Source organism: Loxodonta africana, chromosome 2, assembly GCF_030014295.1.
Source record: "Loxodonta africana isolate mLoxAfr1 chromosome 2, mLoxAfr1.hap2, whole genome shotgun sequence".
In the NCBI taxonomy this organism is placed as follows: domain Eukaryota; kingdom Metazoa; phylum Chordata; class Mammalia; order Proboscidea; family Elephantidae; genus Loxodonta; species Loxodonta africana.
Window position 1 is genome coordinate 4,404,828 of NC_087343.1, and position 14,807 is coordinate 4,419,634.

Below are 14,807 nucleotides of genomic sequence, written 5' to 3' on the forward strand. Positions count from 1 at the left end.
TAGTCTGTAATTTCTGTGTGGCCACTGCAATTAATTATTGAACTCAACAGAGAAGTAGAGTGCCGTGGGAGGGACAGTTGGTGTCAGAGTTGGTAAAGATGGTGGAGAAAGGAGGCTTGTCTGGCCTCTGCCTCACGGGAGTCAGCCCTGTGCTGGTGACCGTGGTTCTCCTTCCCCCTTGTGGGGTTGGAGGAGATCAGACACTGCCCCACACCACTTTGATGCTGTTGCTTTGGCAAATGATAAAGTGAGTCTCATCACAGGCAGACATGTCTAATAGTGCCTGGGCTCGGTGAGAACCATCATAAAGTGTTTGCAGGTTACATTTAACCAGCACAGAATTCAGAAGAGATAGAGCGAGACGCATTGGCTCTCCATGAGTCAGAATGAACTCCACAGCAACTATCAAGGACAGAGTGAGGCACTTAAGAGTGAGACTCAGGATGGTGCGAGGCCATTAGGGACTGTGAGGGTGGCTATGGACCATGAGGCGTGCGCAGTGTTGCTGTGTGTTATGGACCATGAGGCGTGCACAGTGTTGCTGGGTGTTATGGGCCATGAGGCGTGCACAGTGTTGCTGGGTGTTATGGACCATGAGGCGTGCTCAGTGTTGCTGGGTGTTATGGGCCATGAGGCGTGCTCAGTGTTGCTGGGTGTTATGGGCCATGAGGCGTGCACAGTGTGGCTGGGTGTTATGGACCATGAGGCGTGCTCAGTGTTGCTGGGTGTTATCGGCCATGAGGCGTGCGCAGCGTTGCTGGGTGTTATGGACCATGAGGCGTGCGCAGCGTTGCTGGGTGTTATGAACCATGAGGCATGCGCAGTGTTGCTGGGTGTTATGGACCATGAGGCGTGCGCAGCGTTGCTGGGTGTTATGGGCCATGAGGCGTGCTCAGTGTTGCTGGGTGTTATGGGCCATGAGGCGTGCACAGTGCTGCTGGGTGTTATGGGCCATGAGGCGTGCGCAGTGTTGCTGTGTGTTATGGACCATGAGGCGTGCACAGTGTTGCTGGGTGTTATGGACCATGAGGCGTGCTCAGTGTTGCTGGGTGTTATGGGCCATGAGGCGTGCTCAGTGTTGCTGGGTGTTATGGGCCATGAGGCATGCTCAGTGTTGCTGGGTGTTATGGGCCATGAGGCGTGCACAGTGTGGCTGGGTGTTATGGACCATGAGGCGTGCTCAGTGTTGCTGGGTGTTATCGGCCATGAGGCGTGCGCAGCGTTGCTGGGTGTTATGGACCATGAGGCGTGCGCAGCGTTGCTGGGTGTTATGAACCATGAGGCGTGCGCAGTGTTGCTGAGTGTTATGGACCATGAGGCGTGCGCAGCGTTGCTGGGTGTTATGGGCCATGAGGCGTGCGCAGCGTTGCTGGGTGTTATGGGCCATGAGGCGTGCTCAGTGTTGCTGGGTGTTATGGGCCATGAAGCGTGCACAGTGCTGCCGGGTGTTATGGGCCATGAGGCATGCGCAGTGCTGCTGTGTGTTATGGACCATGAGGCGTGCACAGCATTGCTGGGTGTTATGGACCATGAGGCGTGCACAGCGTTGCTGGGTGTTATGGGCCATGAGGCGTGCTCAGTGTTGCTGTGTGTTATGGACCATGAGGCGTGCACAGCGTTGCTGGGTGTTATGGACTATGAGGCGTCCGCAGCAGTGTTGCTGTGTGTTATGGACTATGAGGCGTCCACAGCAGTGTTGCTGTGTGTTATGGACCATGAGGCGTGCACAGTGTTGCTGGGTGTTATGGACTATGAGGCATCCGCGGTGCTGCTGTGTGTTATGGACCATGAGGCGTGCACAGCGTTGCTGGGTATTATGGACTATGAGGCGTCCGCTGTGCTGCTCTGTGTTATGGACCATGAGGCGTGCACAGCGTTGCTGGGTGTTATGGACTATGAGGCGTCCGCAGTGCTGCTGTGTGTTATGGACCATGAGGCGTGCACAGCGTTGCTGGGTGTTATGGGCCATGAGGCGTGCGCAGCGTTGCTGGGTGTTATGGGCCATGAGGCGTGCACAGTGTTGCTGGGTGTTATGGACCATGAGGCGTCCGCAGTGTTGCTGTGTGTTATGGACCATGAGGCGTGCACAGTGTTGCTGTGTGTTATGGGCCATGAGGCGTGCGCAGCGTTGCTGGGTGTTATGGACCATGAGGCGTGCGCAGTACTGCTGTGTGTTATGGACCATGAGGCGTGCACAGCGTTGCTGGGTGTTATGGGCCATGAGGCGTCCGCAGTGCTGCTGTGTGTTATGGACCATGAGGCGTGCGCGGTGTTGCCGGGTGTTATGGGCCATGAGGCGTGCGCGGTGTTGCTGGGTGTTATGGACCATGAGGCGTGTGCGGTGTTGCTGGGTGTGGTTTTAACATTGTACATAATGTTGCTGTTGATATCTTGCCCAGTCCTGCACCACATTCATGACTGTGTGCTCGAGTCCATTGTTGCAGCTGCTGTGCGCTTTGAGTGCCTTCCAACCTAGGAGCTCATCTTCCAGCACTATATCAGACAATATTCTGCTGTGATCCACAGGGCTTCCACTGGCTAATTTTTGGAAGTAGATCGCCAGGTCCTTCTTCCTAGTCTTGGTCTGGAAGCTCTGCTGAAACCTGTCCACCATGGGTGACGCTGCTGGTATTCGAAACACTGATGGCATAGCTTCCAGCCTCATAGCAACGTGCAAGCCACCGCAGTTCAGCAAACTGCCAGACCGATAACACTGTCAGACTGATTACTCTAGGTATATTATACGGTTTATCACAGAGGGAGAGGGCACAAGTAAGCTGGTGCAGGGGATATCGATGACGTTTGTCAGACAGTGTTTGCAGAGTGTGTGTTCACTCCCTCTCTATCCATGCAGGTCATTGTACTGGGTTCTAGGAACATAAAGACGAGTAACAAAATAAAAGACAGCTCTTGCCACCAAGGGATTCACAGTCTGGTTTCAGGGTGGCAAGAATGGGTCCAGGCAGCCTGCTAGAGGGAAATGGACCCTGAAGCATTTTGTCTTCTGGTAAATTCTCAAGTGGCTGCCAAGATGGCTTCTGGATCCTGAGCCTTGGTGGTCAGCAGGTATGCAGATGGGCAGGGCCAGAGAAGGAGCCTGGGCTAAGGCACCAGCAGGGACCTTCACACACTGGACCCCTCTCGTGCCAGGTGTGTGTTTTGTGCTTCATTCTAAGGCACATTTCTTCCTCTGGCTATTGCTTCCTGTCTCAGATTGAGAAAAAGTCAACACCACTCACCAAACCTTTTCTCTGGGGTGGGGTAGTCATTTCCATCAGAACCGAGATGCCCCCATGGCCCGCTGAGCCTTAGATTCCAGCAGAGCTCATTTGGTGGTCAGCGATAACAAGGCTCATGTGTGGTGGTCAGCGATAACAAGGCTCATGTGTGGTGGTCAGCGATAACAAGGCTCATGTGTGGTGGTCCGCGATAACAAGGCTCATGTGTGGTGGTCCGCGATAACAAGGCTCATGTGTGGTGGTCCGCGATAACAAGGCTCATGTGTGGTGGTCCGCGATAACAAGGCTCATGTGTGGTGGTCCGCGATAGCAAGGCTCATGTGTGGTGGTCAGCGATAGCAAGGCTCATGTGTGGTGGTCAGCGATAGCAAGGCTCATGTGTGGTGGTCAGCGATAGCAAGGCTCATGTGTGGTGGTCAGCGATAGCAAGGCTCATGTGTGGTGGTCAGCGATAGCAAGGCTCATGTGTGGTGGTCAGCGATAGCAAGGCTCATGTGTGGTGGTCAGCGATAGCAAGGCTCATGTGTGGTGGTCAGCGATAACAAGGCTCATGTGTGGTGGTCAGCGATAACAAGGCTCATGTGTGGTGGTCAGCGATAACAAGGCTCATGTGTGGTGGTCAGCGATAGCAAGGCTCATGTGTGGTGGTCAGCGATAGCAAGGCTCATGTGTGGTGGTCAGCGATAGCAAGGCTCATGTGTGGTGGTCAGCGATAGCAAGGCTCATGTGTGGTGGTCAGCGATAGCAAGGCTCATGTGTGGTGGTCAGCGATAGCAAGGCTCATGTGTGGTGGTCAGCGATAACAAGGCTCATGTGTGGTGGTCAGCGATAACAAGGCTCATGTGTGGTGGTCAGCGATAGCAAGGCTCATGTGTGGTGGTCAACGATAACAAGGCTCATGTGTGGTGGTCAGCGATAACAAGGCTCATGTGTGGTGGTCAGCGATAACAAGGCTCATGTGTGGTGGTCAGCGATAACAAGGCTCATGTGTGGTGGCCAGCGATAACAAGGCTCATGTGTGGTGGTCAGCGATAACAAGGCTCATGTGTGGTGGTCAGCGATAACAAGGCTCATGTGTGGTGGCCAGCGATAACAAGGCTCATGTGTGGTGGTCAGCGATAACAAGGCTCATGTGTGGTGGCCAGCGATAACAAGGCTCATGTGTGGTGGTCAGCGATAACAAGGCTCATGTGTGGTGGTCAGGGATAACAAGGCTCATGTGTGGTGGCCAGCGATAACAAGGCTCATGTGTGGTGGTCAGCGATAACAAGGCTCATGTGTGGTGGCCAGCGATAACAAGGCTCATGTGTGGTGGTCAGCGATAACAAGGCTCATGTGTGGTGGTCAGGGATAACAAGGCTCATGTGTGGTGGCCAGCGATAACAAGGCTCATGTGTGGTGGTCAGTGATAACAAGGCTCATGTGTGGTGGTCAGTGATAACAAGGCTCATGTGTGGTGGTCAGCGATAACAAGGCTCATGTGTGGTGGTCAGCGATAACAAGGCTCATGTGTGGTGGTCAGTGATAACAAGGCTCATGTGTGGTGGTCAGCGATAACAAGGCTCATGTGTGGTGGTCAGTGATAACAAGGCTCATGTGTGGTGGTCAGCGATAACAAGGCTAGTGTGTTTAGTCTATGCTACCTGTTCAGAAAATGAAGTCTTTATTTCCAACAGGTCCTGGTACACAGAGGCCAGAAAGGTGCCCAGAACAGGTCTGCAAACGCCGAGGAAAATTGGACAGTGAGGCCAGATGTCATTCCCAGGGCTCCTGTCACTTGGAAGGGTCCGCCACCACAGCAGGAGTTGTGGTACAGGAGAGAGAAAGCTTGTCTGCCCGCAGCTGCGTTCTTACGTAGCCTAAGGCGATGGCCAAGCTGTTGCCCACTGCTGTTTTGCTTTTGTTTGGACTCCAGTAATTCCACTGCCTAAGTGATTTTTATCTTCATGTGGAACGCCTAGCTTTGCTTTTTTTCATTCTTATAAAGAAGGTACGCTGTTAGTAAGGAGCCCTGGTGTCCCAATCATTAAGTGCTCGGTTGCTAACCAACAGGTTGGCAGTTCAAATCCCCAGCTGCTCCATGAGAGAAAGACCTGGAGGTCTGCTTCTATAAAGATTACAGCCTAGAAAACCCGATGTGGCAGTTCTACACTGTTACACGGGGTCACTAAGAGTTGAAATCAATGCAACAGTGCCCAACAACCAACGCTTTTAGTAAAACTGCCCAACCTTGAAAATTCTAAGCTCTGGGTATCTATCCCCCTAGGAATATGGTTATAATGGCCTACCCATTCACGTGTGCTGATTTTCTGCTAAGAAAAAATTATTTTTTTAATATTTAATCTGATATTTAACATTTAATATATTTATATATAATACTTATAAATATAAATAACATTTTATAAATATAAAACAGTATTTATATAAATATACGGAAACCCTAGTGGCATAGTGGTTAAGTGCTATGGCTGCTAACCAAAGGGTCGGCAGTTCAAATATGCCAGGCGCTCCTTGGAAACTCTATGGGGCAGTTCTACTCTGTCCTGTAGGGTTGCTATGAGTCGGAATTGACTGGACGGGACTGGGATTGGTTTGTTTATATAAATATATTTAATATATTCCTAAAAAATAGTTAATACTAGTAGAGGCTTGAGTTTCTGTCCTATGCCATTAATTATTTTACCAATTTTCCAGTCAAATTTGATCTCCATTCATGGTTTCCATGTTGTTATTATTAGTTGCCTATTTTAAAATGTCTCCCTGCTATTCATAAGGTTTTCACTGGCCAATGTCTTTTAGAAGTAGACTGCCAAATCCTTCTTCCTAGCTTGTCTTAGTCTGGAAGCTCTGTTGAAAACTGTCCACCATGGGTGGACCCTGCTGGTTTTAGAAATACCAGTAGCATAGCTTTCAACATCACAGTAACATGGAGCTCAGCACAACACAACACACTGACGGATGAGTGGTAGTTTTGAAATATTTAAAAATAACTTTTTCATTATTTCTACCTCGGTTAAAACCTTTCGAGTAGCGATTACCAGAGAATGAGATAGCACTTACAACTACAGCTGTAATTTTTTAATAAATGTTCAATCCAGGAATGCAGCTGCCTTTCTAGAAAAATCAATCAGCCCCACTGCCCGCCCCTTCCCGAGTCTCAACAAACAATTCAGAAAGCAGCAAAGACACAGTGGGGAAAGCACACCATGGTGGAAACCATTAGTGGGCAGTTTAAAATGTACAGCCAGAGATACCAAATACAGATGCTGGTACGGGTTAAAATATTTCCCCAACATACATGTTGGAATCCTAACTCCTGTCCCTGTGGATGTGATCCCATTTGGTAATAGGGGATCACTTTTCTTGTGTTGAGACCATATTAGTGCAGGGTGTGGTTTAAATCTAATCATTTTTTACGTATAAAAACAGCAGATTAGCACAGAGAAAAGGGGAGCAACAGGGAGAAATCAGATGACAAGGGAGGCAGAAGTATCTACAAATCCAGAACCTCCAAGGACTGCTGGCTACTAGAAGCCGAAATAGACAAGGACCTCCTTCTAGAGCCATACTCTGAATTCAGGCTTCTAGCCTCCTAGACTGTGAGAAAATAAAGTTCTGTTCTTTAAAGCCCCCACTTGTGGTATTTCTGTTATAGCAGCACTAGGAGACTTAGACAGATATGTAATACGGCGTAACACATTGGGATGGTCACTTACAATGCAGGCCTGCTCAGGCCAGGGTAGAAGCTGATTTCTGTTGCTTAATGCTACTGCTTAAGGGTTCAATGGCCAGGCCAGCTACTGACCACTTTCTTACCAGGATGTCATTTACATGCTGGATAGACAGTTTTAGAGCTGGCCAGGGACTAAGCCATGATATTCTCAGTCCCCTCATATGCATGTGAAAGCTGGAGAATGAATAAGGAAGACCAAAGGAGAACTCATGCCTATGAATTATGGTGTTGGCAAAGAATATTGAATATACCATGGACTACCAGAAGAACCAAAAAATCTGTCTGGGAAGAAGTACAGTCAGAATGCTCCTGAGAAGCAAGGGGGTGAAACTTCGTCTCATGTACTTTGGACATGTTATCAGGAGGGACCAGTCGTTGGAGAAGGACATTATGCTTGGTAAAGCACGCAGTCATCGAAAAAGAGGAAGACCCTCAATGAGATGGATTGACACAGTGGCTGTAGCAATGGGCTCAAACAAAGCAATGATTGTGAGGATGGCACAGGACTGGGCAGTGTTTCCTTCTGTTGTATATGGGGTCACTATGGGTCACAGCCAACTGGACAGCACCTGACAACAATAACAACAACCTGTTAAGCACCATGCGTTTCACGCTGGGGATGTGGCTACTTGCTTCGGTTCTCATTTTACCCCTTTTGAAAAGGAACAAATAATTAGCAGCATGAATCAAAAACAACTTCTAGAACACCTTACCTAAGAACGTGATGAAACAACGTGTACGATGCACTCAGTAACGCCGTAATGTTACCTGCTATCACACTGGCATGAAGATGGATCTGTTAACCTGTCCATCCAGCCGTGGACATGCAAGCCCACTCAGGTGCTCCACTGAAGGCTGCAGCGTAAAAAAAACTTTGCATCTAAGGAAAACCTCAAAGTCTCCTGAACTCACTAAACCCCCACACTAGGGAGAAAAATCCAGGGAAACACAGGGTCCCAGTGGCTCGCTTAACTACTACGTTGTATGAGAACATGCAGGCTGTCCTGTCTAATCCCAGGGTGGTTGCAGGTTAGGGTAGACCAGACAACTCTCTGAATTACACCAAAACAAAGACAACACATAAATTGTTGTTATTTGCCATTGAGTTGATTCCAACTCATGGCGACCTCACATACAACAGAATGAAAGGTCACCAGGTCCTGTGCCATCTTCATGGTTGTTGAAACTTTTGTGACCACTGTGCGTTTTGAGCGCCTTCCGGCCTAGGGACCTTATCTTCCAGCACTTATCAGACAATGTTCTGTTGTGCTCCACAGGGTTTTCACCAGCTGGTTTTGAGAAGTAGATCACTAGGCCTTTCTTCCTAGTCTGTCCTAGTCTGGAAGCTCTGCTGAAAACTGTCCATCATGGGTGGCCCTGCTGGTATTTGAAATACTGGGGGCATAGCTTCTAGCATCACACAGCAACACATGAGCCACCACAGAACAACAGACCGACAGACGGGTGGTCCACGTAAGTTAACGAGGGTTTATTTTCTTTACATAAAAATTCACAGCAGGTTTGTCCTCCCACAGAAGCCACATTTATTTCCACCGCTGAGGCAGTGAGGAAGGACAGCACTTGTTTTGCTGGGAGGCTGGCTGCCATCCACTCCTGAGAGTCTATTCCATATTCCAGGTCTGACAAAGAAGCTTCTGTGCACAGTCAGGGTGCTGTAGAGATGGTTTTTACTGCGGGATGTAAACTCAGGACAAAAGTCACAACTCACGGAGAACATACTCATCCCCGAGGATAGCCTCAGCCCCAACGCAACGCGTGACTTTTCCTACCTAGCAGAAAAATAACACTGTCTATAGTTTACACATGAGGGCACATTTAGGGCAAGAACTAAACTCAGAATCTCTCTGCCAACGTTTTTCATTCCCTCCTCCCCTAAAACCTCAGGGTACAAATAGCCACTTCATTCAAACATTTTTTTTTCATTTCTAGAAATTCATGTTATTTGCATAGAGGGAAAACATCACAAAATTGGAAACAAAGAAAGGACAGTGCTGAGCAGTTCTGAGATGCTCTCAGCACCCCTAGACAACCCCCGATAATGCATCCTGGGCTCTGGAGGGGCCGCTGCCGAGGCTCACTGGTCCCTTGCACTGCCCCTGAGGATGAAGGGCAGCAGACACAAACCGCTAAGTAGCTATGCAACAGCATTCAAAAACACTGAGTAACTGTTCAGCAACCATTCAAGATGTGGTCCCCGGGGGTGCAAACAGTTCAGTGCTGGGCTACTAGTCGAAAGGTTGGTGGTTTGAACCCACCCAGAGGCACCTCAGAAGACAGCCCTGGCAATCTTCTTCTAAGAGGTCACAGCCTTAAAAAACCTGTGGAGCAGTTCTACTCTGCACCCACGGGGTGCCCTGAGTCGGACTTGACTCCACGGTAACCACAAAAACAACCATTCAAGACGGCAGTCTCCCAACCATTAGGGGTGTCAGCTTGCTCTGAGGCAGCTGCTGACACGTAACATTAAATAGGACAGTATTTCTTTTATCTTACCAACGGCTGAAACCAAGTGCACTGTGGCTGCTCACCGTGTGTTCCCTGCCCCGGAATATAGCACATTGAAGGACATCCCTCTCGTTGATGGTGACTGTGGATGAAGAAAATGCAGTGTGTGGGGAGCGGTGGGCAGGAAGGACACGTGGAAGCTCCGAACCCTGACAAGCTGAATTTGGCCTGTGGCCCCACCCGGCACCATGTTTTGGGGACTGCTCCCCTCTGTGAAGCCCACATACACGGCCACTGGCCAGTTCTTCTCTGTCTCTCTAAAGCCATCATGTTATACCACCTTGATGGTTTCAAGACAATTTCTCATTCCCATTTAATTACATACTGGTCTGAAAAAAAAATTTTATTCCAATTTTAGGAACATATTTTCTAAACAAGAAAAGTAGTGTTTTTTGTGACTAGAGTTGGAAGTTGGCTCCCCAATTTTTTGTGGCAAATTACTTTTGAGATGTCATATTATATTTTATTATAAAACCCGCTGCCGTCAAGTCGATTCCGACTCATAGTAGAACTGCCACACAGAGTTTCCAAGGAGGGCCTGGTGGATTCGAACTGCCAACCTTTTAGTTAGCAGCCATAGCACTTACCCGCTACGCCACCAGGGTTTCTGTATTTTATTATAGATTCTTACTATACCAGAATGCTCCTCAGAAGCAAGGGCGGCAAGACTTTGGCTTGCTTACTTTGGTCATGTCATCAGGAAGAGCAATCACTTCCTGGTAAGGTTAGCGAAAACGAGGGAAACCATTTAGCAAGGTAGGTTGACACAATAGCCTCAACAACAGCCTTGAACATACCAGTGATCATGAAGATGGCACGGGGAGGCGGGGGGGGAACCGTTTTGTTCCGTTGTGCATAAGGTCAGAGCTGACGTGTTGGCAACTAACACACAACAGCAATGTAACTTCTTATTTCCCTTTTGCCTTATGAAAGATCATTCGTTCCTTTTAAAAAAAAAAAAATAGTAAGTGCACGCCTGTGTAATATCTCCCATGATGTTCCCACCCTGGTCTAGCTGATGAGCTATGTAAGGACAAAGTGTGGCATGAGTGACCCGGTGAACCCCACAGCTCTAGTGACAAAGATGTTTTTGGCTGTTCAAGGTCTCTTCAGAGAAATATGAAGTGCAGATGACGTCAGTAGCGGGACTTAGGACTTTTGTCAAAGTTGGTACTATAAATATGAGGTTATGTAACCTGTCTTCTTGGAATTCCATTTCCCCAGCCTTATTGCCATTTGGAAGTGGATTCTGGAGTGACGGAGAAAAGAACTAAAATGACTGTCAGGACTAAGCTGATCCAGTGTTTACTGTTTGAGAAAAGGAAGCCATCTATCTCAAAACTGCTGAACTCTATATAGCACATAGACTATAAGTTCTGTTTGTTGAAACTATAGAATTTTCTAAAACCCACATTTAAAACATAGCTGAACATGAAGTATATGAAAAGATGCTGGATAACAGACCCCACCGAACAACTGGTTTTGTCTCTTAATATTGACTCTAGAGTTCGATATACATATAGGCCAAGGAACTAAACACCAGTTACTGAATATCTTTGTTGCCCCTCTAAATGCATTTTTAAAAAGACAAACCACTAAATTTGCTAATCATACCAGTGAGAAAGCAATATTCACAGCCATACCCCAGTGCCTAGAATCATGCCTGAACTAGCTGCTTCATAAATATTTGTTGACTCAATGAACAAACACCCCCGTTTTCAAAAAGGAATTTGATATTATTCATTATTCCATGCAAAAACAAAAGTTCAGTTCCAAAATAAAAGGGTGCGGTTTGCTTCTACCATCATCATATATTTTGATGCAATTCTATGGGACACACTAATCCGATACAATTTAAGGATCGGTAGTATAATAACAAACATTAAACACACTCTAGCTGCCAAATGCTGGTAATGGCACAGGTATGATGACGAGTGGTTGAGGAGTGGAGTACAGTGTTCACAGAGAACAGACCGGGCTCCTGGTGACAAATAAAACCTACCCATGAAAAAGAAAACCATTTCAATGGATATCCTGCCATCCCCTGAAGCTAAGGATGTCCAACACGGGACCCCTTCGTGGGTGGATTTCCCTTCAGAGTGTAACCGCTTGCCCTGCTAGCCCCACCCCTGATGACACTGCCCAGCTTTGTCTCCCCACACAGTCTACTCATCTTCATGCCTTGTTTTTCTGTGACTTTTCATCACAATCTATGCATTTCTCCAATGTACATTTCTACGCCTCATCCTAGGGCTGCCCCCACCATCCACAACGACAAGGTCCTTCTAGACCTGTCTCCCTGACTCCAGTTAGCCTGCTCAGGAATGACTGTGATCACCTCCTCCTTTGTGAACAGCAGTGTTATGGACTGAATTGTGTCCCCCCCAAATCTGTGTCAACTTGGTGAGGTCCTGATTCCCAGTATTGTGTGGTTGTCCTCCATTTTGTGATTGATGTAACTTTCCTGTGTGTCATAAGTCCTAACCTCTGCCTGTGGGTAACGAGACAAGATTAGATTATGTTAAAGAGCATTAGGGTAGAATGTAACACCCTTACTCAGGTCACAGCCCTGATCCAATGTAAAGGGAGTTTCCCTGGGGTGTGGCCTGCAACACCTTTTATCTTGTAAGAGACAAAAGGAAAGAGAAGTGAGCAGAGGACTGGGTACTTTGTACCAGCAGGAAAGTAGCACCAGGAGCAGAGCATGTTCTTTAGACCCAGGATCCCTGCATCTGAGACACTCCTAGGCCAGGGAAGATCTTCTCCCAGAGCCAACAGAGAGAGAAAGCCTTCCCCTGGAGGAGGCCTGAATTTGGACTTGTGGCCTACTAGACTGTGAGGGAGTAACTTCTGTTTGTTAAGCCCATCGCTTGTGGTATTTCTGTTACAGCAGCACTAGATGACTAAGACGGGCGGGTACTGTACAAAGGGCCGAGAAGGCACAGAGCGGGGGGACTCCCGTCTCAGCCGGGGCAAGCTGTCACACCAACGCTGTCACAGAGAAATAAACGTGCTTTCGCAGAAACCGAGTGTTCCCATCAAGTGCTGTTATGTGAATCCCCAGCCACATACTGACGGTGGATGTGGCATCTACATGGGGGGTCCTGGGGTCCTGCTCTGAAGGACCCAGTGGGCGGATGCCATCCTGCTCTTGTGTTTGTGACGCCACCCCTCCCCCCAGGAACAGAGCCCAGCTGGGCATGGGGAGTCCACACCCCTGCTTTCCTTCTGACACCAGGCAGGAATGAGCTGCAAACTTAACATGGGCAGTCACGACGCCACCTCTAATCATGCCCCAGGCCGTGGGAAATGGGATCGAACATGTATGTTACCTGCTGACGTTTTTCAAACTCCAACTTGATGCGGGACTTGATGCAATTACAGGTGTCCTGATAGGTCTGCTGCAGAGCCAGCTCCATGAGATGCTTGTGGTAGGCGCCCGCCAGGTTCCCGCAGATGAAAATGATCACGTTGGCCAGTATCTGAAGGGACAGAGAGAGCCGACGGCAGGGTGAGTGCCTCTACCACAGCAGGAAAACACTTATTCGCAGCAGTCTTCCAAGATGGGGCTCTGCAGGAGTTTAATTTTATTTGTTTTCATGCTAACATTTTTACTCACTTAACGAAAGCAGCTACCTTCTTAGAGATTCTACTCCGTTCTTCTACTACCTGTCATCTGTCATACTGTGGGGGCTTGTGTGTTGCTGTGATGCTTGAAGCTATGTCACCGGTATTCAAATATCAGCAGGGTCACCCAGGGCTGACAGGTTTCAGCAGAGCCTCCAGACTTAGACCAGGAAGAAAGGCCTGGTGATCTACTTCTGAAAACTAGCCGGTGAAAACCCTGCGGAGCACAACAGAACGTTGTCTGATACCGTGCTGGAAGAGGGGCCCTCTAGGTTGGAGTCAAAAAAAAAAAAAAAAAAACCAAACCCTTTGCCCTTGAGTGTATTCTGACTCATAGCGACCCTATAGGACACAGTAGGACTGCCCCATAGGGTTTCCAGGCACTCAAAATACACAGTGGTCACAACTGACTTGCGTATACCAACAATTGTGAAGGTGGCGCAGGATGGGGCAACATTTCATTCTGTTGTACACGGGGTTGCCATGAGTTGGAGGTGACTCAAGGGCAACTAACAACAACAAACTCCCCTGTTGGACCCACGCCCTTGGAAAGGTGAACCTGAATACCTCCCTTGACTCTGGGCTCAGCCCTGTCATGTGCCACGGCTAATGCTCTCAGATGGGAGCCGTTGTGTGCTCTGGGCCATTCTCTGGTCCCTGTGTCATTGCCAGAAAAGAACATGCCCAGGAAGACAAGAGACACGTGGAGCAGAGCCTCCCTGCCAGCCCACAGCTGCCTCCTGTGTGCCACGCAGGCTGCACGGCTGTTACACAGCATCTGCGGTACTGGACGCCGGACGCAGGGTGCGTTCTCGCCAAAGCTGCCTTCGCTGAGCCTAGGTGAGTGATACCTCTCCTTATAGTTTGTTCATATGGGGCAACGGTAGCCTTTCCAAATACACCCGCTCATTACTTACCGACATGGTTGGATTCCAAAGACCAGGTCCTTCCTGCCCTGGCCTCCCCTCCTCCCTGGCCCCAGCCCTCCCAGCTGGGGGGCCACAGCTCCTCTGTATCTGCGCTGGTCACTGGCTCATCCTCGCTCTGCTCCCCAAAATCTGAATCTGTGCTGCGGGCTGCTGGCCAGGTGTCCTCAGCCACCTGGTACACTCTGTGCGGGAAGCAGGGTGGGCTGGCTGGGCAGTACTCAGTGGCCTCGGCCAGGGGCATCTCTGCAGAGGCAAGTGCCACCCATTGCCCGCACCTCACTCCAGGTGGTGCCCACATGTGAGGCCAGCGTGGGGCAGAGGCTGGGGCGCACCAGGCAAGAGCCAGGAGGAGAGAGGGAGGCACAAGCGAGGAGGAACCAGAGTGTCAGCTACCCGGAGAGTTCCAGACTCAGGTTAAATACACCACTCCTCCCTCCGCCTGAGCCCTTGATGAGCTGTGCGTGGCGAGGGTGTGCACAAAACAGTCAGGTAGCAGATTTTTTTTATCGTTGTCGTCATGTGAAATGTCAGATTACTAGTGAGTGCAGGAGCAGGTGTATACAATTCATTGCTCTCTTACCCTGATAATAAAAATAGTCCATATTCACAGAATAACCGGGGCGGGGGGGGGGGGAAGTACCTAACTACTAACCTAAAGACTAGCTGTTTCAGCCCACCCAGCAGTGCAGTGGTAGAAAGGCCTGGCAATCTGCTTCTGTAGAGATTAAACCAAAAAACCAAACCAACTGCCAC

At 49.1% G+C, this 14,807-nt stretch overlaps 1 protein-coding gene across 1 annotated transcript in view; it reads right to left on the reverse strand.

Annotated features, from left to right (window-relative positions):
- The window catches only part of ADCY2 (adenylate cyclase 2), a 515,387-nt gene that overhangs the window by 248,917 nt on the left and 251,663 nt on the right, over positions 1-14,807 (reverse strand). The window contains exon 4 of the mRNA XM_010588063.2: positions 12,831-12,980. Within this exon, the coding sequence (XP_010586365.2) occupies positions 12,831-12,980 (150 nt within the window). The remainder of the gene's footprint in view (positions 1-12,830; positions 12,981-14,807) is intronic.